This window comes from Gorilla gorilla, chromosome 10 (assembly GCF_029281585.2).
Source record: "Gorilla gorilla gorilla isolate KB3781 chromosome 10, NHGRI_mGorGor1-v2.1_pri, whole genome shotgun sequence".
Lineage (NCBI taxonomy): Eukaryota > Metazoa > Chordata > Mammalia > Primates > Hominidae > Gorilla > Gorilla gorilla.
The window spans coordinates 79,629,911-79,654,282 of NC_073234.2; the positions used below are offsets into that span (position 1 = coordinate 79,629,911).

A 24,372-nucleotide genomic window follows, 5' to 3' on the forward strand; every position below is an offset into this window, starting at 1 on the left:
CAATCATTGCGTGTTTGTTGAAACAGGTTGAAAAAAATAGTCATTTTCATCAAATGAACTTTAAAACGGAGATGATCTAAATTCAGATGTATTTTTTTAAGTCCTTTAAAGTTTAACTGAAATGCAACATAGAAATTTATTTCTGGCCGGGCGCGGTGGCTCAGGCCTGTAATCCCAGCACTTTGGGAGGCCGAGGCGGGCGGATCACGAGGTCAGGAGATCGAGACCATCCTGGCTAACACGGTGAAACCCCCTCTCTACTAAAAATACAAAAAAATTAGCCAGGCGAGCTGGCGGGCGCCTGTAGTCCCAGCTACTCGGGAGGCTGAGGCAGGAGAATGTCGTGAGCCCGGGAGGCGGAGCTTGCAGTGAGCCGAGATCGCGCCACTGCACTCCAGCCTGGGCGACAGAGCGAGACTCCGTCTCAAAATAAAAGAAAGAAAGAAATTTATTTCTATTTGTACTAAATCTAATAGAACAAGAGCGTTAAAGTCCAGAAGAGTCGCGGATGGGCAAGTTTTATAAATAACTTGGCCTCCGCATTGAAGAGCCTGCGAGATGTGAGACCAGCTGAGAGCGGAAGCCTCTGGAAGGAGACCTCCTCATCTGGAGGGTGGGGGAGGGAGTGTGCACACTTGAGCCCTTGTCCTTGAAGGGGATTGAGCGAGCCGAGGGGAGGGGTAGGCGGTACTCGGATTTCCAATCACAATGGAGAAACCTAAGAGGCTGCGGTGGTTGTGGGGCCCCGCCCCCTCCTCCCTCCTTGCAGAGCCGGCGCCCGAGGAGACGCACGCAGCTGACATTGTCTTCTCCGCACGACTGTTATAGAGGTCTCCAGAGCCTTCTCTCTCCTGGTAGGTTTCGGCTCAGGACCCTGAATCCTGGCCCACAGACAAGCCTGATGGGACGTGCGGGGTAGTACTTGTGTGGGGAGACGCGGGAAGGAGGAAGAAGCACATCTGTCCTCCGCGGCCTTTAGCTCTGAGCATCCGGCCTCGGGCCCTGACTGCCGCTCAGTTTGGGGCGCAGGGCGGGCCGTGCCCTGGCGGAGGAGCAGAAGGCAGAGGGTAGCAGCTGCGGTTCAGGGGAGAGACTTGTTGCATTTGCAGCTAAAACCAGGCCCTACTTGTCCTTGGTGGGTTCATGGCGGCCACATCACCCCCACGGCCTGCTGGCGGGAGTCGGGACACGTGCCCGAGTAGCTGGGGGAGGGGGACGGAACCAGGTGGCCTATGAAGGCTGGACGATCTTTACCTCGAATATTTGAACATATTGCCACGGTAATAGAGAAATGCCCTTGCACTCGCTGGGATGAGGAGAAAGGCACCTAGATGACCAGCACGTTTGGCGCTGCGCTTATTTTTACCCGGCTCTGACGGTCTTTCCAGGAGCTATGCGCCAGTTCTTTCCTGCAGGGCCTCTTTTCTGGATGCTTAGGGGCTTCGTTTACTTTACCAGCCTTGGGTGCTCCGAGTAAGGAAGTCCTAGACTTGTCCCCACAGACCTTACTCGGGGACATATCTAGCTTCTGCATGCCCTCGTGATCTGCTGTTCTTTGCTGCCGGTGCCCTGAGGAAAAGATGGTTTGTGCGCACCGCGAGCAGTACAAGCTGCAGTAAGGGCCTGGGGAATGGGGGGAGGGGAGGAATTCAAAAGCAAAACCTGAATTTTTAAAAGATTACGGTGAGAAAGATTCTGCAAAGAAGATCTTTGTTCCTGAAATTAAGGCACTCGTTTATTTCTAATGATTTATATCCACAGCAGTGAGGAGACATAAGGGACCAAGACTCAGAGATTTTTACCGTTTGTCGTTCTTCCTTACAGCCTGCACTCTGATGTTGGCACAGGCGTGTATATCATGCAGACAATTTTCTTCTCATTTCTTAAAACTTTTAAGGAAAAATTGAAGAAAAGCACTTTCTCCAGAAATATCTGAAAGAAAATCTGGTTCGGGCCTTTAAATTGTACTTCCTGAAGTTTTCTAAATTAAAAGGTCTATCAGAACAACGAATCTGTATTTATATAGCCACTGTTTCTGCATTTTCATTTTCCACTGCTTCCTGGGCCCCCTGTATACCAAAATGGTCGTAAACAGACCATCTAACAACAATAAACTTAAGTGCAGAACAACTATTCATGTGTGTCGTCCTTCAAAAAGAGATGCAGCATTCTTTCTTCTGAGCCTGTTTAAAATGCAGGCCATGTCTGAATTTATTTCATTTTAAGGTCATCTATTTGTGGAGGCACTTGCACAACATTGCATCTTCTCTCTTTAACGTCCACTAGGAAACTGTAAATGTGATCTGTAAAGGCGAAAGAATCTCCTTTTAATTTATCCTTACAGATGGGAGGAAATATTTTTTGGAAAAAAAGCTGTAAGATAAAATAGTTGTTACACAGTTGTCTGCAAATTCAGATACTTTATTTCAACTTAGAGTCCTGCTAACTCTTACTTTACGTATACAGTTAATAGACTAGGCTTATTGCTTAGTCCATTGCAGATTAGAATTAAAAACTAGACTGGGAAGCTCTGGTACAGTTTGAGACAGGTATGGTGGCCTCAGATGCGACATAAAAAGTAAAAAACAAGTGAAAACCATGGACATTACAATGGGCTACTGCAATTATAAGTAATAATTATGAAGAAAAGGCTTATTTGCCGTCTGTATTCTCTGTTCAAGAAGACAGGGTGGTATATATTTAGTGTACTATAAATTGTCATGGAATTGATGTTTATTTCGATAAGTTTTGCTCTTTTTTTCAGTTATCTAGAAAACACATCTGGTTATCTGATGGCACAAGTACATTTGGTGTTACTGTACAGATCATTCATTTTCCAACAGGTTTTGGTTTTTTTTTTTTTTTTTTTTTTTTTACATTTTAGGGGTCTTTAGTTTGTATGGTTAGACAGAAACTGTTTCAGAGACTGATAGTCTCCTAATGTGATCCCCTGAAAGGACAATGTATTAAGTGTCTATCTACTTTCCAAGAAGCTTCTTAGGTGCCCTAAAAGGAATTCAGGTTGATATTTTTGCAGACTTTGAATAAAAATTATTCATTGCCATTATATTGTCACTATGTATTAAGTATGCATTCTATGTCCAGTACACTGTAACACATTTTATGTGAGACAGAGTAGAAGAATCAGTCCCTATCTTCCAAGAATAATAACCATTAGTAGTAGAAATTATGTTCATAATTGGCCATTTATTCTTTTTATCCAAGCTTAAATATGAGTCAATACTAGACCCAAACTTAGTTTACATAGTTACATATACATTCTTAATAGGGGAAACAAACAAATTAGCTAATTTAAACAAATGTTCACAGGTTTTTAGCCAGAAATATTAACAACCTACTAAATACTCACAGGGAATCATAGGCTGAAGGAAGAAATCCAATTCTAATGGGCTTCATGAAAGTTTTTACCTTAATGAATTCTTCCATTAAATGGGTCTCATGGTTCTTTTTTTTCTTTTTTTCCTTTTGAGACGGAATCGCTCTGTTGCCAGGCTGGGGTGCAGTGGTGAGATCTAAGCTCACTGCAACCTCCACTTCCTGGGTTCAAGTGATTCTCCTTCCTTAGCCTCCTGAGTAGTTAGGACTACAGGCTTGCACCACCATGCCCAGCTAATTTTCTTTTTTTTAGTAGAGACGGGGTTTCACCATGTTGGCCAGGATGGTCTCAATCTCTTGACCTCGTGATCCACCAGCCTCTGCCTCCCAAAGTGTTGGGATTACAGTCATGAGCCACCACGCCCAGCCGGGTCTCATGGTTCTTTAAAATATATTCTGCTTTCTAGAATATCATTAGGCTCATTTTAAGTTGTACTTGAGTTCAAAATTGCAACAGTAACATTTTAAGGATGATTTCTATTTGGATTTCATATGCAGATATACGTGTAATGTTTTGATTCTTTCCTTGCAGTGCAAAATGGCAACTCTTAAGGAAAAACTCATTGCACCAGTTGCGGAAGAAGAGGCAACAGTTCCAAACAATAAGATCACTGTAGTGGGTGTTGGACAAGTTGGTATGGCGTGTGCTATCAGCATTCTGGGAAAGGTACATTTCAAGAACACCATAGATGATAGAGAAGTTCAGCATGTGTACACAGTTTCTTTGGGCACCTTGGAATTTTATTATATCTTTAAAAGATTTCTTTTTTTCCTGAGCAATTTGAAGTTGTAGATGTAATCCCACTTCACTTTCAAATATTTAAGCATGTATCTCCTAAAAGAATTATATTCTCCCTATGTGACCATAAATAGTTGCTACACTTAGAACATTTAACACTGATGCAATACTATCATCCAGTATACACTATTAACATTTAAAATTCTCCATGTTGTCAAAATCATGCCGTTTATAGCTATTTTCACCTCAGTCCAAGATCATGTGTCTCATATACTTATGTCTCTTCATTCTTTAAGCTGGAACTGTTACTCAACCTTTCTTTGTTTCTTGTGTCATTGACATTTTTCTAGCATCCAGGTGAGTTCTGCAGAATGTCCCTCAATTTGTCTGTCTGATGTTTTCTTGTAATTCAGCTCGGGTTGAATTTTTTGGGTGGGATTGGAACTAGGTGATGTCATGTCCTTCTTTGTGCAGACCATCAGGAGACGCATGATGTTCAACTTGTCTCATTACTGCTGAACTTAATCCCCTGGTTCAAGTGGTCACAGCAAGCCTTCTCCACTGCAAAGATCCCTTTCCCTCCTTTAATTAATAAGTAATCTGTGCCGTGCATGGCTTTGTGAGGTTGTGGGAATATTCTGTTATGCCCCTGAAACTTTTACCTAATGGTTTTATTTTGAAATGATTTCAGATTTACAGAAAATTTTTAAGAATGGCAGGAAAATAAAACTTTCATAAATACTTCACCTACATTTACCAATTCTTAACATGTTGTTATTTATACTCTCTCACCATATATACATATATACATACATATATGTGTATATATATATATGTGTGTGTATGTTCATAGGTAGATTTATAGATACAGAGATCTATAGAAATACATAGATGTCCATGACATATTTGTCTATATCTATCTATAGATGGCTGGAACCATTTGAGAATAAATTGCAGATATTATGCCCTTTACTTACACGTCCTTTAGAGCAGCAGTCCCCACAACCTTTCTGGCACTAGGGAACCAGTTTTGTGGAAGACAATTTTTCCACAGATGTGGTGTGAGGGGATAGTTTTGGGATGAAATTGTTCCAGTTCAGATCATCAGGCATTAGCTAGATTCTCTAGATTCAGTACTGGCTCGTGACCTGGGTGTTGGGGACCCCTGTTTTAGAGTACATTTCCTAAGAATAGGACATATTCTGAGATCATCAGTGCGATTATCAACATCAGGAGATTTAACACTAATACCATTCTATTATCACCTTCCACTTCAATTTTTCTTACATACCTCCATAGGCTTTTTGCCTTACCTCATATGTATCCTTTGTAGTTCAAACCACAGTTAAGCTTTCTTTAGTTCTTGAAGACTTTTGAGGAAAAAAGCCCTTTTCTTATTTATTTCACTGAATGGATTCCTTATTTCTTCTGATGGCTGCCTTAAATGTAGGAACAACAACAAAAATGCCGCCTTGCCTTCAGGAGAACACACTGTCCCTTTGTATCATATGTAAAGGCTGCCTGAATAACCCCTAGCCAAGCCATGTCTTTTTTCAAAATTTAAATTCTAAAGCAGCAAACTGAGTCTTTACTGAGAAACAGTTATCAAAAAAATAAACTAAAAAACGTAGTGCACACCCATGAACATTTTATCCTTTTGCATTTGCTTCTAGCTAGTTTCAATTGACTAGGTAACTGTCATTTAGGATAGCAGCTCCCTATCCTTTTGCATTTCCTTCTAGCTAGTTTCAGTTGACTAGGTCACTGTCATTTAGGATAGCAGCTCCCTATCCTTTTGCATTTCTTTCTAGCTAGTTTCAATTGACTAGGTAACTATCATTTAGGATAGCAGCTCCCTATCCTTTTGCATTTCCTTCTAGCTAGTTTCAATAGACTAGGTAACTATCATTTAAGATGGCAGCTCCCTAGATTACAGGGAATTGAAGTAACCACAGTTTCACGCTCACTGTTCATGCCAATAAAAACAAAAAGTATTCCAGCTTACATCGTTTTGAAAAAGACATTGAGTATGTGCCATGTTCAAAGATAAAATACTTTATTTCAAACAACCTTAGGAGATAGGAACTGTTCATATACTTACTGTTGGATGAGATGGCTGATGCTTAAAGAGCCTGTCCACAGTCTCACATGTGGCAGTGGTGGAGCTGTATTTTGAACCCAGGGCTCTGAACTCTTCACCGTAGTGACTTTTCAATTTTCTTTTTAGTCAATGCTACTATTTAAGCATTTAGAAAAAAATAAATGTATTAATTAAATACTAGCTAGAGATTTTTCTTACCTTCTGTTAATCTCAAATTTTGAGCCTTTCAGGAAACTATATCTGAGCTATCATGATTCTATAAGAAGTACCTCTATGATGTTGTAATCATAAATTTTAAATCTTCTTCAGTAAGTAGTTTAATTGAGACTGTGCCTGGAGTTACATAACACTTTGGCTCAACCAAGGGCTTGAGAGAACAGCCCCTGCTGCTACCACAGTTGGAATCTTCAGATTCAGAGACTATGATTTCTGTTTTTCAATCTAGCGTTCTTTTCCCTTTATCTTTTGCAAAATGGAGTACATTTCCTTAGAAATTATGTGGAGACTATCTAATGAATATTTTTGAAAAAATAAATACAGGAAAGAATGATTGGCTTGTTGAAAGATGATTTTACCAATTAAGAATGTCTAAATATTATTTTAACAGTTAAAGATAAAAGTGGTTCCAAATTGTGTTAATACATGGTAAAGATTAGAAATCCCACTAGCTTAATAGAGAAAGGAATATAACTGCATGTTGGTGTTTGTATATTACTTCATTTATTCCTTTCTGTAACCTGTCAGAGGATATTGTCATCTATATCATATGGCTGAAATCAACAAAAACCAAACACCTAAGATCACACAGATGGTAAGTGCCAGATCTGGCCTTTTTGAGCTCATAGATGGTGTACTTTGCCCCCAGAAGTTAAATAAAAGCATAGCATCGGAGAGGTTAAGGAGGGACATGCATTAGCCAGATTCGCGAAGCCCACTAAGGCTCCCTCGTACAGTGTCCCACCATATGAAGACTTGATTATTTTTGGCTTCTACTTTTGCCCACTCTCTGCAGCCCATTGCTTATATAATAACCATAGAGAGCTTTTGTGAAACTAGTGGCTCCGCTACTTAAAACTCTCCAGTCATTTTACAGTGCACATATGCTACACACATACATAAAATCCCATGAGGCCTCACAAATCCCTCCCTGCCTGTTTCTCAGAGCAGAGCAATGGAGCACACAACTGCAGGGGCACCATACACACCAAGGCAGCAGACCTGCCAGTGCAACATGATGGTACCATCTCTGACTTCATCTCTTCCATTTGCTTTCTGCCTCCCAAATGCCAATCTCATTTTTGCTTAAACTCTTGCTTGCATTTCCCTTCACCTGGAATGTTCTTCTCTAGGCCACAGGGTTGACCCCTTCTTATCATTCAGATCTTACTGCAAATGCATGCCTTTGCAGGCAGGCCTTCCCTGCCTTCCGATATAAAATAAACTTCCTTCCCAGTAGCTTCAACATCTCCTTGTCTTATGCCCTTCAGAGCACTTCTACCTTCAGAGATTAGCCTGATTTGTTGTTTGTTTAATTCCTATTTCCTTCCTGATATGTTCCATGGCAGCAGAGACTTTATCGTAACTGTATACCTGAGTAGGAGGATAATGCCAGGCACTTATATGATAAATAAATGAATACTCCTGCTATTACTTATAAGCTGCACTCATGTTTTGTCAAACTTTGGTCATGGCTTCTGATTTTTTTACATCTTCTACTACCAGACTTTACTTTTATCCCATTATCCATCTCAGACTCTGCATTTTAACTACCAAGAGGAGGATCTGAATGTCGAACTCATCATGTTGTAAGGGTCATGAAGAGCTTTGAGGCAAGATTATCATAAATCCTTAGCTTCTAAGTCTGTCTTTGGTTTGAGTGTTTATCTTTGCTTCAGTCAACTGTAGCCATGTTCTTGTGGACAAACACAGTATATAACAAAGCTCTTAGGAGGAGCAAGGTGGGTACAACGACAAATTGCAAAGTAGTTTTTGCAGTGCAAGACTGGGCTTAAAAGTAAAACATAATGAAAATTTGGTATTTGTACAAGCCACCTTTGGTATTTCAGCCAGAAACATGCTCAAATAGTATTTAACAATAATGTAGAAGTAGCATTTCAGAGGGGAAGAAACACAAACTATTGAATAAATGGCACTTATCCATTTAGTTAATTATTTGAGAAAGGTTATACCTTTTCCTCCCGCAAAATTTTATGTGTACTAAACACTTGGAGATATATATATATATATATGTGTGTGTGTGTGTGTATATATATATATATTTTTTTTTTTTCTCTTGAGAGAGAGAGTCTTACTGTCACCCAGGCTGGAGCACAGTGGCAGAATCTCTGCTCACTGCAACCTCTGCCTCTCGGATTCAAGTGATTCTTCTGCCTCAGCCTCCTGAGTAGCTGGGATTACAGGTGCATGCCACCATGCCTGGCTAATTTTTGTATTTTTAGTAGAGACAGGGTTTCACTATGTTGGCCAGGCTGGTCTCAAACTCCTGACCTCAGGTGATCTGCCTGCCTCAGCCCCCCAAAATGCTGGGATTACAGGCGTGAGCCACCACGCCTGGCCAACACTTGGATATAAAAATGAAACCATCAAATATTAAGGCACTGGTGGTAGTAATTTATTACTTAGGAGGAGGAAGAGGCAGAATATATGGCTATGTCTGGTCCACACAGGACTTTAGATTAAAAGCTGTTTTTTTTAAGTCTGTCACAGGAGTAGAGTAAAAATAAGTAGGTTTTTAAAAGCCATTTTAGTGATACATTAAGCAAGCTTTCAACAGTGGTATTCTTGGTATCTAAGTGACCTTGATCCATAATAAGAATACTGCTTTCGCAGTTAATCTAAACCTTGCTGTTTCAAACATTTTAAACATACTTACAGCTTAAGTGAAATATATATATGGTAAATTCATTGTATAAAATATGTGAATACAGAGGGAGATTTATTTAAGCCAAACAATAGCACCAGTACTTAGTCACACATCACGCCTCTCCATTTGGGGGATATTCAGTGCTGCAGATGCAGCTAAATTCAGTGTTACAATTATTATTATTTAAGTGTTGGATCTCTTCCTTCCTTTTCAGCCGAATATGCACTTCTCAGGCAATTCTCTACACCCACTGAAACAGAGACAGGATCTGACATCCTGTGACATCCTTTTCTACTTAAGCACTAAATTGTTTTGCCCTGTGGATTTCAGCAGCACACATGTGATGTTACTAAAATAAGAGTGATATTCCCAGTGCTCAGTACCTTAATAGAACCATTACAGCTATTATTAAGTTATGTTGCATTAATTTAGGACTTAAAAAATACAAATGAGAATTTTGTGTGTTCTTGTCAGAGACTGCAAAGAACAAAAGCAGCCTTAAAGGTGTCAAAACGTGTTTAAGGAAAAATGGATAAAAATTAATGCCAGTATTTGATACACATGGAAATGAGGAAATGTTTTGTACGTGATCCCCAACTCACAGAATGATCGTTTCAAAAATCTGCAAGTAATTTGGTTGCTCAGAGCTAAGGACACATTCAGTCATCGGGAAGCTTCAGTCTTAGAGAAACCCTCACAAGCAAGCCCACTGTAACTCACTTCATGAGACCAGGCAGCCACTTAGATTGTAGCAACAGAGGACAGTGTTTATTCATTGTATTCCAGGGAGGAGACTTGCTTTATCTAACAAGCTGAGTAGGTCAACTTTTCTTATTGGCTGTCTCCCAGCTCTTTGCTGCATCTCCCTCTGGTGGCCCCTGCTGCCTGGGCTACTCCACCTTATTCCACCTTATTCTTCAAAGTGCTTCCTGAACTCCAGTTACTTACCTGGCCCGCCACCCCCCCCCCCCCCCCCATTAATACCCTTCACCTGTGTAGCTGATCACACTACTATTCTTAGAAGAGGTTGACCCTTGAACAACATGGGCTGGTTCACTTACAGGCAGATTTTTTTTTTCAACCAAAAGTATATTGAAAATACAGTATTCAGGGGATGCGAAACCCACATATATGGAGAGTCTTTTGCATCCGGTGAATACTGTCATTTCTGTATACTTGATTATGCCCAGATTTTGGTACACTCAGAGGTCCTAGAACCAATCCCTTGAGTATCGTATATTGAGGAATGACTGTATTGGCATTTTTAACTGGGCCCCAATATTGATGTATTCTACTTAGCTGATATTTTTGCTAACAGCCATAAAAACAGTAAGAGCAAGGACTCTGGTGATGTTTCAATAGGAGGGATAACCACTTTATAAACAGTTTATAAATTATGACTTCCATAAGATAATGGAATTTCATAGCTGAAAGGTTGCTTAGATGCATGTAGACCAACCACCTTTTTTTTTCCTTTCTTTCACTTTTATGTGGATATTGAGAACATTTAAAAAATTATGATTCCAGGCCCAGCACTGCCTATTCCAGGCCAGGCTCATGCGTGTAATCCCAGCATTTTGGGAGGCCGGGGCGGGTGGATCACCTGAGGTCAGGATTTCGATACCAGCCTTGGCAACATGGCAAAACTCCATGTCTACTAAAAATACAAAAATTAGCTGGGTGTGGTGGCATGTACCTGTAATCCCAGCTACTCAGGAGGCTGAGGCTGGAAAATCACTTGAACCCGGGAGGTGGAGATTGCAGTGGGCGGAGGCTGCAGTGAGCCGAGATTGCACCACTACACTCCAGCCTCGGCAATGGAGCGAGACTCCGTCTCAAAAAAAATATGACTCCAGATCAAGATTAAATAGTATATTCATTACTTTAGATTGTATTTTGAATGGGGGACAGAGAATGACAATTGGAATAGAAAACAAAAGAAATCTGAGACTGGGCAAGTCTCAGGCACAGATTTGGAGTGATCACATGAAAAAACCTCCCAATCCTAGATTCCTCTGTCCATAAAACTCATCTTCCTTTCCCCACCAAGACATTTGAGTGGATCAGAGCCACCCTGAAGATTCCAAGCTTCAACCTGGGTTTCAAATCCTACTCTAAAGTAAACTCACACTCCTGGTGATTTAAGCCAAATCTACCATCTCAGAAAGCCTCCAAATTGGGGTGACCTCAAGGATGGACACATTGCCCAAGGTTGTTTCTGGGTCTGAGTGTATTTTTGTTTTCACCATTCCCTCCCCATTAATATAGACTTGTATTCACTAGGCCTACTCTTGAACTAAGCTGGTTTCCTAATGAATCTTTAAGTCTACATGTTCTTAAAGTATAGTTTGTATCATGTGAACTGAATCCTCATTGAGTATCTAACTCCATGGTAAAATTCTCAAGATGTTTAGATCTTTGGTGCTTAGCCATGTTAAAGATCTTTCTTTGGGTTAGATTGTGAGCTGAGGCATCCTAGAGTGGCTTAGGGTTCTAATGCCTGTTTTTGCATTTACAGTCTCTGGCTGATGAACTTGCTCTTGTGGATGTTTTGGAAGATAAGCTTAAAGGAGAAATGATGGATCTGCAGCATGGGAGCTTATTTCTTCAGACACCTAAAATTGTGGCAGATAAAGGTAATTTCACTTAATGCCCAAAGTGATCTAATATTTTTTTCCTGGCCCCAAAACACATTGGAATGCATCTTACAGCATAATAGATTTATTTGTAAGTAGGAAAGGTTGAAGTTTTGGAACAGTTATTTCAATAACTGTTAATAAGATATTTATAATGTAGTTTAGCAAATTCAGATTATTGCAAAATTGTTATATAATTATAAAATGTTTCCCTCTTTTTCCTCATTTTATAAAAAGCTCTTATTTCTCTACTGTATTCTACTTTTTATTTCTCAAATATTTTATATTCACTTATTAATGGACAGCTACCTAAAATGAGTTTGCTAGCCGTAAGTGATCACTGATATGTCACTAACAGGAAATAACAAATTGGATTTATCGCATTGTTTGGCTTATTTTACCACGTTTCTTCTATGGGCCAATTTTCTTTCATCCATTTCTAGAAACTCACTTGCTACTGCTAAAATGTACACATAGAAAATTGACATTTTCCCATTGGAAGTGTATGTAGAAAATGGTTATGTATTCCACACTCCACACTGCCACACTAGTTATCTTTATCCTAAAACAGATGCTTTCCCTAAAATGAAAGTTTGAATGCATTCTTTTCTTTAAAGATTTCTTATCTTTTTATAAACCTTTGTCTGTATTCTAAAACCTCTAGCAGGGCCTGCACAGCTCTCAATTTGGATATAACCTGCATTTCCTCATGGCTCATCATTCTCCTCTCCTCCCTCAGTCTCTGTTATAAAATTAGTCTTCCCATCCTGGTGAATCTGGTGTTGGCAGTTTCTTTTCATCTGGGTCCAGTTTATCCTTAAGGTTAAACTCAAGTATCACTTATATTAACCCTCTCCCACATACCTTCTACACATTTGATATGTAACATTTTGGGCTATTGTATTATAATGCCTTGTTTATATGTATCTGAGAACTAGCATGTTTTAGACCCCAAAAGTATTGGTACAATGAAGGGGTGGCTTGCCCCTCCACACTTGTGGGCGTTTCTCGTCGGGTGGAACGAGAGACTTGAGAAAAGAGACATGGAGACAAAGTATAGAGAAAGAAAAGTGGGCCGAGGGAACCAGCACTCAGCATACGGAGGACCCATGCCGGCACCAGTCTCTTGAGTTCCCTTAGTATTTATTGATCATTATCGGGCGTATCTCGGAGAAGGGGATGTGGCTGGACAATAGGGTAATAGTGGAGAGAAGGTCAGCAGGAAAACATGTGAACAAATGTCTCTGCATCATAAACAAGGTAAAGAAAAAAGTGCTGTGCTTTTGATGTGCATATACATAAACATCTCAATGCCTTAAAGAGCAGTATTGCTGCCAGCATGTCCCACCTCCAGCCCTAAGGCGGTGTTCTCCTATCTCAGTAGATGGAATATACAATCGGGTTTTACACTGAGACATTCCATTGCCCAGGGACGAGCAGGAGACAGATGCCTTCCTCTTATCTCAACTGCAAAGAGGCCTTCCCCTTTTACTAATCCTCCTTAGCACAGACCCTTTACCGGTGTCGGGCTGGGGGACAGTCAGTTCTTTCCCTTCCCACAGTCAGGTCTTTCCCTTCCCATGAGGCCATATTTCAGACTATCACGTTGGGAGAAACCTTGGACAATACCTGGCTTTCCTAGGCAGAGGTCCCTGCGGCCTTCCATAGTGTACTGTGTCTCTGGGTACTTGAGATTAGGGAGTGGTGATGACTCTTAACAAGCACGTGCCTTCAAGCATTTGTTTAACAAAGCACATCCTGCACAGCCCTTAATCCATTTAACCCTGAGTTGACACAGCACAGGTTTCAGGGAGCACAGGGGTGGGGGTAAGGTTACAGATTAACAGCATCTCAAGGCAGAAGAATTTTTCTTAGTACAGAACAAAATGGAGTCTCTTAATGTCTACTTCTTTCTACACAGACACAGTAACAGTCTGATCTCTCTTTCTTTTCCCCACAGTACAAAGTAATTTCAATGCCTTGAAGAAACTAAATAATAGCTATTATTTATAAATTTGTAACATTCTGGGTACTGTGTGAAACATTTTGCACATATTATTTCATCTGACTTCATCTTTGCAACAACCTTATGAAATGTAGGGACTATAATTACTGCCATTTTATGGGAGAGGAACCTTACAAAGTATTACCAATCATCAGAAGCCGCACTGTAACCCAGTTTAATTATGTGAATCATCCATAGCTGTTGAGTCAAATGATCACATCAAATCGCAATATCCATATATTTCGAAAAAGGACACACTTCCTTAAGAAAAAAATCAAATCTCCAGGGAAACTTGCAGCGCTAAAAAGCAAATAAGCTTCCTAAAAATATTGAATATTAGAAATCCAAGTTTTAGTTTCCAGACAAAACCAAACACTTCACTGCCTTCCTTCCCTTCCTAAATTTTAACTTTTTAAGATAAAAGTAACTTAAAATTGGTTTTGTTTTGTTTTGTTTTGTTTTGTTTTGATGTCTACCTATTGGAGTCACTGTTTACACTTCATTTTATTCCTGATAATTCATTGAATTCATAGCCAAAAACATACTTTCGGGTCATCTTTATTTTCTGAGGCAGTTTGATGCTTGGATTATTGCACTGTAGCTCAAGGGAGAAAAAAGAAGCCACAGGAACATTGAACTTCAAGCCCTTACAATACAGAAAACTTAATTCACGTATATGTTCTAGAAGCTTATGTATGGTTAGGCTTTTAGAGCATGTCATATAGGTTATGTTATAACGAAGAGTTGCATTTAAAGTACCTGTTTTTGCTTTTCTTTTTAAAGATTATTCTGTGACCGCCAATTCTAAGATTGTAGTGGTAACTGCAGGAGTCCGTCAGCAAGAAGGGGAGAGTCGGCTCAATCTGGTGCAGAGAAATGTTAATGTCTTCAAATTCATTATTCCTCAGATCGTCAAGTACAGTCCTGATTGCATCATAATTGTGGTTTCCAACCCAGGTATTATTGTATACTTTAAGTCTCTGTTCTGTTAAGTTCAGTGTTTTGGTGTTTTTGTTGTTATTGTTTTGGACTAAAATCAGTCCCAGTATTCATTTACAGAAGCAGTTTACATGTCTTCTTTCATTGGCCCTAAATAGTGGTGTTTGCAAAACAAATGCCTCTGTCCCAGGCCAGATGTTCAAAAAATGTGACAACAGTTTTAGCTAAAGCAATTTCATGTTTTTGCTTCATCTGGCTTGGTTATAGATTCTGAAGGCTTCTAAAACTTTTTTATAAAGATTATCCTGGGATGGAGAATGAAGCATTCGAACATAGTTTCAATTTGTAAGAAACATTTTGACATATTTGACCTTTTATTTTCTGGAAAATCCCATTATACAGAATTGAAACAGATCAACTTTGAAAAGAAGCATATAAGAAAGCCATTAAACAATTCTGTTTTAAAGATAGAAATAGACTGAATTGATGGGCAAATATATGCTAACACCAAGTGCTCTGACTTAAAAATTGCTTTCCTTGCTAACTTGACATCTACAGGATGAACATTAAACCTTCTGACTAGAAAGAATGCACTTTTTTAGCCTTAACAGCTAAAATATGCTCTATTTGATATACTGCTTTTATCTATAGTTTGCCACCAAAATTACTGCATGTTGGTGAGCATAGCAGGTACATTGAGAAAATAGTAAAGAAACTGGACTGATTATCTCTCACACTTCACATAGAGAAACATTGTGAATAAGAGCTAGGGGAATCCCCACAGTATCTTGGGTATTGAGAGTTGAGAGCCAGCAAGGACACAGGTTATTTCCATATTTTTACTTTCTGCAAACCAAGATTGGAGTTTATTAAATGGTTCAGTCTTACATATAAAACTTCTCATAAATATATATGTGCCAGGTAGTAGATGTAGACTAGGGATGACAAGTAGCTAGCACATAGTAAGTTACTGCATCCTGTGCCTCAGGCAGGCATCACTAAATGATTATGCAACTTTCTACATATAGCTTCACAGCTGGATTTTCCAGGGAGTCACTTCCACTGAATCAAAGTTGGCAAGGAAAAGTTATCCAGTCCCAAATGTCCTTGAATTATCTTAGCCATTGTCTACAGATTAGTGTGGGGGTGGAGGCTGCAGGATTAACTTTCAGCTCTTCACCTTCCTTGTGTGCACATTTTTTACTTTTTACAGCTTAGCCTGCAAGTGCTGTGATCCTATCTAGATCAGCAAAAGTTTTATCTCTGTGGTTTTAAGGCTATGCCACGCTGGAGCAAAGGTTCTGACATAGATGTTCTTTTATTAAATAGAAATTTTTAATACTACGTATTATCATAGTTGTTTACTGAAGAATACCTCATGCCCAGAAAAATTTGTGGTAGCAAGATTTGGTAGTTTAGTAATCAAAGGCTTCTTGGTTTATGATGACAATCATTGTAATTATGGAATGTTACAACTGGGGGAAACTTAACTGACAACCTGGTTCAACCTGTTTTGTTTTTTTCAACTTTAAGTTAATTAATCTGCAAGGTTCTTATATATTCTTGTTTCACACAATAATGCAAATGTAAAAGCACAGTATTGCATTTTTCGTGTCTTGCAATCTTCATATAAGGCTTAAAAGTTTGTTTTTGTCACTGTCATTCCTGGTTTCTCTAACAATGAAAAGTTAAAGTATTTACTTTAATCTTTCTGGCCACATCTCATTTGGGGAGTGGGGAAGTGGGAAAAGGGAAGCCAGAGCACCCCAAGCTGCCTAACAGTTGAAGTTGGTTTTGGTTTACTTACATATATTATTTCCAAAATTTTTAGTGGACATTCTTACGTATGTTACCTGGAAACTAAGTGGATTACCCAAACACCGCGTGATTGGAAGTGGATGTAATCTGGATTCTGCTAGATTTCGCTACCTTATGGCTGAAAAACTTGGCATTCATCCCAGCAGCTGCCACGGATGGATTTTGGGGGAACATGGCGACTCAAGTGGTAAAGAAAAAAAAAAGAAAAAATTACTTGCGATGTTGGTTTTGCCATTTTGAATTTTTCATTTTATTTTAAATTTTATTTTTATAGACTTTGATGTACTTAAGAACAGTTGCAAAAATAGTAGTTACTTTTCTATTCTATTCCATTTTGCTTTATCATTTACTCTCTCATCTCTCTATCTACCTATCATCTATCTTTACCTTGATCAATTAAGCATAAATCAATTCCCTCACCTTTTTCTCCTTAAGTTCTTTACTGTGTATTTCCTCAAAACAAAGATTTTCTTTTTCATAACCACAGTACACTTCCCAAAATCAGGAAATGTAACCCTGAAACAATATTATCTAATCCAGAGTCCATTATTCACAAGTTATCAACTGTCTCAATAGTGTCCTCTAAAGCTTTTTTCCTAATTCAGAATCCATTCTAGGCTCACACATTGCATCTACTATATATCCTTAGCCTCCTTCATTCTGGAACAGTTTCTGAGTCTATCTCTGTTTCTCATGATCTTGACATTTTTGAAAAGTCAGGTGAGTTATTTTGTGGAATGCCCATCATTTTAGACTTGTCTGATTGTTTCTTTATCATAAGGTTGAGCTATGAACTTTTGGTGCAAATACCACAGAAATGACCCTATAGTTTTCTCATGGCATCACATCCAAAGGCATGTAATGTCAGTGTGGCCAACAATTGGTGACACTAACTGTGATAACTCAGTTAAGGTTGTATTTTGCCAGGTTACTCTGTGTGAAGTTACTGCTTTTCCTTTGTAATTTATGAGTAATTTGTGGGAAGATGTTTTGATGCTGACTAGGAAAATGTCTGACTCCTCATCAATTTTTCTCTGCTAAATTTAGCATCTATTAATGATTTGTGGTTGAATAAATTACCATGATAGTTGTCAGACATGATCTAATTCCATCATTTATTCTGTATAAGTTGCATTCCACTGTAAGACAGAAATTTTTCATCTTCCCTCTTTATTTATTTGTTGATATCAATGTGGCCTCAGATTTTTATCTCATGCCCAAAATATTGTGTCACTATCATTTCTAATGCTCAAGTTGTCCCAGGCTTTTCAAACTGACTCTTATGTCTTTTTTTTTTAACATGTCCCATCATTTTTGAGCACTGTCTTGCACAATAAGTTGCACCAGCCTCATTTTGAACTTTCCCCTTCCCAGCACTAGAATCAGCTGTTTCCCTAATGAGCCCTGTTTCCTTTTAGTGAGGAATGGTAGTTAGAAACCAGGATCAGGGCATAGGTGTGCTTGTGCTACTGGTATATCTTTGCTTCTAAGCCCTTTGAGTAGACAGAGCTATTACATCCATTGTATTTGCTGAAGGAGGAATGAGTTAGGTAACAAAAGCTTATAAATAACTTGTATCTACTCTTCTATAATGTAAAATAAACCTTACCTCAAATGATATCTTATTTTTAATAAACTATTAATTATAACTATCAGTTATTTAAGTAGTAAGAGACTGTATGATAAAACTAAATATTTTCTTTAGGAACTTAAATTAAAGTAAAGAATTGTACATAAATTAGTAATTCAAAAAGAGTAACATTAAAATCACATTACACTTTTTTTTAGTGCTTCGTGTTCAGACAATTAAAAACTATTATAAATGTTTTATTTTAAATTAATATTTTTCTCATTTAAATTAATTATACTTTGAACAATTTTATGTAAAACTGTTTTTGAACAATTTTGATTCTGTTTCATAGATCTAAATCTATTAAACCACAATATATTGAATAAGCTCATGGCAAAAAAATAATAATAAAATAATCCAATATTGAAACTAATAATTTAAAATATTTTATTAATAATAATGATGATAAATAATATTTTTATTTTACTAAATTCATTTCTGCCACCTGTGTAAAGGACTGTTTTCTCCCAATAAGCTCAGAGTATAAATCTTCCTTTGAATTCAGTGGGAGTTTGAAATGCAATTTTAGTAAAGGGTTTATCTTGGTGCTATAAGAATTTGTTCTTGAAGTTGTAGCATAATTTATTTCTGATTTTTTATATAAGAATGCTGACTTTTTTCTGACACATATCACTTTATTCAAGAATTGTTTACCTCCAGGGACTCGTCTGAATTTTTGTCTGGTTAATTGTAATGGTCCTATGTGTCTCTCTTGATCAGATTAATTTGAGCATGGAAAGTTTTTAGCAAGTCAACTTCATAACTTTAAGCTCGGCTCTCCCTTCTTAACAAGATAATGTGACTAGCAAGTTCTTAACTTCTCTGAACCTGTTTCCTCATCTATAAAATAAAGATAATTATGCCACCTATGTACTATATAAAAAGTACTTAGTACAATGTCGGGTGTACAGTAAAAGTTCAGTAAATGCTAGGTGTAGTTATACATTGCTAGGTGATAGAAGTGATATTACATGTCCTCTAGTTCAGGACTTTAATTTTAGTGAGAAAAAGTGATATTACATGTCCTCTAGTTCAGGACTTTAATTTTAGTGAGAAAAAAAAATAAGGCAAAGTAGGTGAAGTAGCTATTGAAGAACTTTTAGTTAGTTAATGCCATAGCTACAACTAGAATTATGTCTTCTGATTCCCGTCCAATGTTCTATTCTATTATGGCTGTTATTTTTCCCAGAACATCTTTTAAAAAATTTTCATGTTGATCTATATTGTGTACATAAAATGAAAGAGAATTAAACCATGCTCACTAGACATGATTATGCAGATTTCATAATTTTCATCAAAATTGTAAAAATATCCAATTACCCTAACTTGCCAGAAGTTGTGGACTAATAGGGGATCTTATTTGGCTTTAAGTAGCTTTTTCTTCATATCTGTTTCAGTCATAGTAGATTCTACCCCACACTTTTGCTCCTATTTCCAGAGTCTACAATGTTCTCCTCCAAAGGTCTCCAAGGAACATATAACTTAGGTTTTAAGGCCCAATTCAAAGGCCTGTTTTGTGTAGTTCTTTCTGATACTTTTCTCCTTTAAGTAGACCCTTATTTATAATGTTTACCCCACTTTCATAATTATGCTTTATTTGGGTCTTATTCTAGGATTTTTTTTCTTTACTGTAGAATAAAGGAGCATATATTAGAAAAATATGGAGGAGAAAAGTTAAACATTCCTCAAACCAAAAGTTTAGCATAGTCCCCAACTAGAATCCCTGTGATTTCACACACTAGAGAGAAGCATTTTATTTTCTCTGTAACTATGACACAGCAATTCTGCTTTGCACTAAAATTCTTGAAAGTTAAAAGGTCAGACATGTTGCTATTTGAAGGCAAATGTCAGCCTTTTGGGGGAACTATACTGAAATCTACTGGAGAGTCACTTATTGGAGCAGTTCCAGTTGGTATTCAGTAATTTGCATCATAGGTGAAATTGCACTAAAAGAAGAAAATATTTTTAAAAATAATGTAAGAAATAACTGCAATGTCTTTTTTTTTTTTTTTTTTAAACAGTGGCTGTGTGGAGTGGTGTGAATGTGGCAGGTGTTTCTCTCCAGGAATTGAATCCAGAAATGGGAACTGACAATGATAGTGAAAATTGGAAGGAAGTGCATAAGATGGTGGTTGAAAGGTGAGTGAAAGGGAGCTTGATTTTAGATGATTAATTTCAACTCTACTTAAATAAAATTATAAACATTTTCCATGGCTGTCTGCTCAGATAAACTCTTAATGTAGTAATTATGCAGCTGTTATCTTTTGAAACTGATAAGACTTTTACACTGGTCAAACTTGCTATGCCAGTCTCCCTAGGGAAAGTAAATATTTTCTCTAGAGAAACTCTATTGTAGAGGTAACAGGAGCAAAATGTGGAATTAACAAGTGAGAAGAGTCTTCAAATTGCCACCTCTCAACAAATAAGGTTGATTTATTTAGAAAAGTAAACTTAGAAACTGTTGGTTTCATAATTGCCTAAAATAAATAAACTTGCTTGCTGATTGCTAACAGTGTTTAAGTTTTAATAACAAGACTAACTGATGTCTCAAATATAGAATCATTTTGTTCAATTTTAGTAATTTTTTTTTCAGGAACTTGACCTATATGTGGAGAAAAGGAACCTTAAAAAAGTTGAAAGAGTCTTTATAATTTCAATTAACATATATCTTTATTTTACAAGTGAGAAAACTGTGGCTCACCCAGATAGTGTAACTGGTCCAAGGTCTTCTAATGATTGGGTGTCAATTGCATTAAATCCTAATTTTCTGATACTCAGCTAGAGTTATTCCTGCTGCTTCTCAAGTACCAGGGCCTTTATGGGTTTTAAGAGCTACAATTTGTGCTGAAAAAACTGCCAGGCAAGATACTGTTATCCCTTTTATTAGTTAGTTGATTATGTTAGGTGACAATGGCAAGTGGGACCTCACAATTGAGATATGTTTTGTTCTTTCACTTTTATTGTTTCCTGATTTTATGTGTTTGGAAATATGTTTACAAATTTGTTACAATGATTGGAAAATGTATATTTTTGCCGCAGTGACTTTATAAATCTTAACTTATACAATAAACTAAAGTTATCAAGCATTTATATAGTGTTTACTGTGTAATGCTTACAGTTTTAAGCATTTTACATATATATTAATTCATTTAACACTCAAAAAGGGAACACTAAGGCAATAAAGGGTAAATAATTTGCCCAAGATTATAGTTAGAGACAGAGCAGTAGTCAAAGTCAGGTCTGGTTTCAATAATGATTGAATCTTATTTCAGTGATGTCTTTTATAATTTTTTTAAGTGCCTATGAAGTCATCAAGCTAAAAGGATATACCAACTGGGCTATTGGATTAAGTGTGGCTGATCTTATTGAATCCATGTTGAAAAATCTATCCAGGATTCATCCTGTGTCAACAATGGTAAAGGTAAGACAAACTACCACAAAATATAATATGATTTCTAGCATTGTATTCTACAAAAAGATTCATTTAAAGAGGCTCAGACCAGATAAAATCATACTTCAAGGTTATTTCTGTCTCTCAAAGTTTTATGTAAACTATTCTCATTTTCCAACAGAAGTCTTGGACAACAAGGGCAGAAAACTTAGAGAATCTAAGACATTCAATAGATTGTTGTCATTCTTTATATAATTTTGCAAATTAAATATTAACTCTGAATCTTAGCACATTCTTAAAGTATTGATCATTTGAATAAGTGTAATAGAGTTTCATTTAAAGTTGGTGTACTAAACTCTAGATTGCCTTTCATATAGCACTTGATACCTTAGCAAATACAGTTTAATTCAAAAGCTATGGAGCGAATGCACAAAACAGGTAGAAATTAATGATTTTTTAAACAAAACTAAAATTATATTAAAATATTTTGTAAGACAACTGACTCATTTTCCACAAGTCAGTGTAAATCAAGTGTGTCAATAATTGGGTAATTACTGAGTCTTTGGGTACATACATAGGAATTTGTTTATTCTATCTACTTTTGTGTATGTACACAATTTTTGAAATTAAAAGTTTAAAAACTGACATTAAGGTATGCTTAATATAATTGGTTATATAGTTAAATTGACCCTGTGAATAAATTACCCACACAAACTGGTAAAGTGTTTTGGAAATTGTATTTTTTTTTTTTTAGCAATTCTTGGGTATTCCAAGCATCTTGCCTTTTAATGGTCTCTAACTATTACCCAGGACCTCATAAGTTGGCTACCACCTGAAATTTCTTCCTAACTAAAAGTCTTTAAGCAACTTAAAATTTCATAGAAAGTAATCCATTAAGAACCACAATTAAAAGCAATTTAATTTGAAGACTCATATATCAAAATTTATTAAAGTGTATTTAAATAGAAGAGCAGTGTTCAATAAAATACGTATATAATAAAATTAAATAAGTACTTGTTACTTACAAATATCTAATTTTCTCATAGTGTATGTTTGCATATTCTATGTATAAAACCTAATTCAAAACATAAGTATAGGGGAAATGTGGACCTGTAAGTGATGAAAATTAGATTAGGGAATGAGTTCATGCCTATCAAGTTTCCTACAATTCCTTCTGTTGAAACATCAGACCTTTGATTATTCTCTTTTTTTCCCCCCTTTAGAGATTAGTTCTTGCTCTATCACCCAGGCTGGAGAGTAGTACCGCTGTCATAGCTCACTGAAGCTTCAAACTCCTGGGCTCAAACAATCCTCCTACCTCAGCCTCCTGTCTTTGATCATTTTTACTTACAGTTTCATGTCTTAATCTCGATGCTTTGTTGTTCTGGCAGGGGATGTATGGCATTGAGAATGAAGTCTTCCTGAGCCTTCCATGTATCCTCAATGCCCGGGGATTAACCAGCGTTATCAACCAGAAGCTAAAGGATGATGAGGTTGCTCAGCTCAAGAAAAGTGCAGATACCCTGTGGGACATCCAGAAGGACCTAAAAGACCTGTGACTAGTGAGCTCTAGGCTGTAGAAATTTAAAAACTACAATGTGATTAACTCAAGCCTTTAGTTTTCATCCATGTACATGGATCACAGTTTGCTTTGATCTTCAATATGTGAATTTGGGCTCACAGAATCAAAGCCTATGCTTGGTTTAATGCTTGCAATCTGAGCTCTTGAACAAATAAAATTAACTATTGTAGTGTGCTTCTGTTTCTGGGATTCCTTCCTTAATGATTCCTGAAAGATTTCAGTCAATCTGCCAAGTCATTCTTACCACACATCATAAATGTCCCTAAATTCCAACATCATCAACACTCCTCCCTCTGGATGAGACAAAAATTCTTTTTTGCAACCGGTGCCACGGTTTGTTGTTGTTGTCCTGAGAATATGATTGTCTTTTTAAGGTTATAACTGAAGAAGTTGTAACAGATGTCAATGTATATGACATTTACAAGGAAGCCTGTTTTAAAAGGGAGAACCCCTAAAATGGAAACTTTGTTAGAATTCTATTTAATAATGAAGGAAAATGAAAGTTTGGTCTGGATTATTCAAATTCAGGCTACTTGGAGATAGCATAACATGTGAATTTACAGGGAAACTTAGGTAGACTTCGTTTAACAAAGAGTTCCAAATTTACATGTCATATGTAGGGGTCAATTTAGGTAGTGTTTAAAACATGAGTTTTGGTGTCATATAAACCTGGACTTGAGTGCTGGCCTTATCATTGATTAACTGTGATCTTAGTCAAGTTAACTACTTAATCACTCCTAATTCTCATTTTCCTCACCTATAAAACAGTGATGATAACAATACCTCTTCAATATGGGTTAAATGAGAAAACTATGTAAAACTCTTAGCACATAGCTTGGTCATCATGGTAGCTAACATTTAAGTAGTGCTTACTGTTCCAAGTGCTTCATAGATGTTAACTTATCTAAATCATCCCAACTATCCTATAAGGTAGTGTTTCTTAACCTCAACACTATTGACCTTTTGGGTTGAATGTTTCTATGTAGTAGGGGCTGAACTGCGCATTGTAGGCTGTTTAGCAGCATCCCTGATCTACCCAACCAATGCTAGTCACACACCTCTGCCCACAAGGTGTAGCCAAACATGTCTGCAGACCTTGCCAAATATCCCCTGGGAAGGGGTGAGGAGAATCACCCTTGATTGAGAACCACTGCTCTAAAGTATGTATCCTCATTTTACAGATGAGGAAACTGAGACATAAAGAGGCACACAGGTAACAGCCACCAAATAACAGAATCAGGATTCAACCTA

General features: G+C 37.4%; 1 protein-coding gene across 2 annotated transcripts; it reads left to right on the forward strand.

Moving 5' to 3' along the window:
- Positions 1-365: 365 nt before the first annotated feature.
- LDHB (lactate dehydrogenase B) lies at positions 366-23,295 on the forward strand. 2 transcript variants are annotated; one of them, XM_031000607.3, is made up of 8 exons: positions 366-854; positions 3,929-4,063; positions 11,639-11,756; positions 14,545-14,718; positions 16,532-16,705; positions 20,170-20,287; positions 21,446-21,569; positions 22,931-23,295. In XM_031000607.3, the coding sequence occupies exons 2-8, from the start codon at positions 3,935-3,937 to the stop codon at positions 23,096-23,098; spliced, it is 1,005 nt and encodes a 334-aa protein (XP_030856467.1). In that variant the 5' UTR covers positions 366-854; positions 3,929-3,934; the 3' UTR covers positions 23,099-23,295. The 2 variants fall into 2 exon arrangements, with proteins under 2 accessions (XP_030856467.1, XP_030856466.1); XM_031000606.3 differs by lacking the exon at positions 22,931-23,295 and having other exon boundaries at positions 747-854; positions 21,446-21,809.
- The last annotated feature ends 1,077 nt before the right edge of the window (positions 23,296-24,372 follow it).

Bases quoted from the DNA above. Each gene is read 5' to 3' on its own strand.
- LDHB (XM_031000606.3), top strand. From the start codon at position 3,935: ATGGCAACTCTTAAGGAAAAACTCATTGCACCAGTTGCGGAAGAAGAG. The intron at 14,719-16,531 runs GTATTATTGTAT...CAAAATTTTTAG, and splicing joins AATTGTGGTTTCCAACCCAG to TGGACATTCTTACGTATGTT. The intron at 16,706-20,169 runs GTAAAGAAAAAA...TTTTTTAAACAG, and splicing joins GGAACATGGCGACTCAAGTG to TGGCTGTGTGGAGTGGTGTG.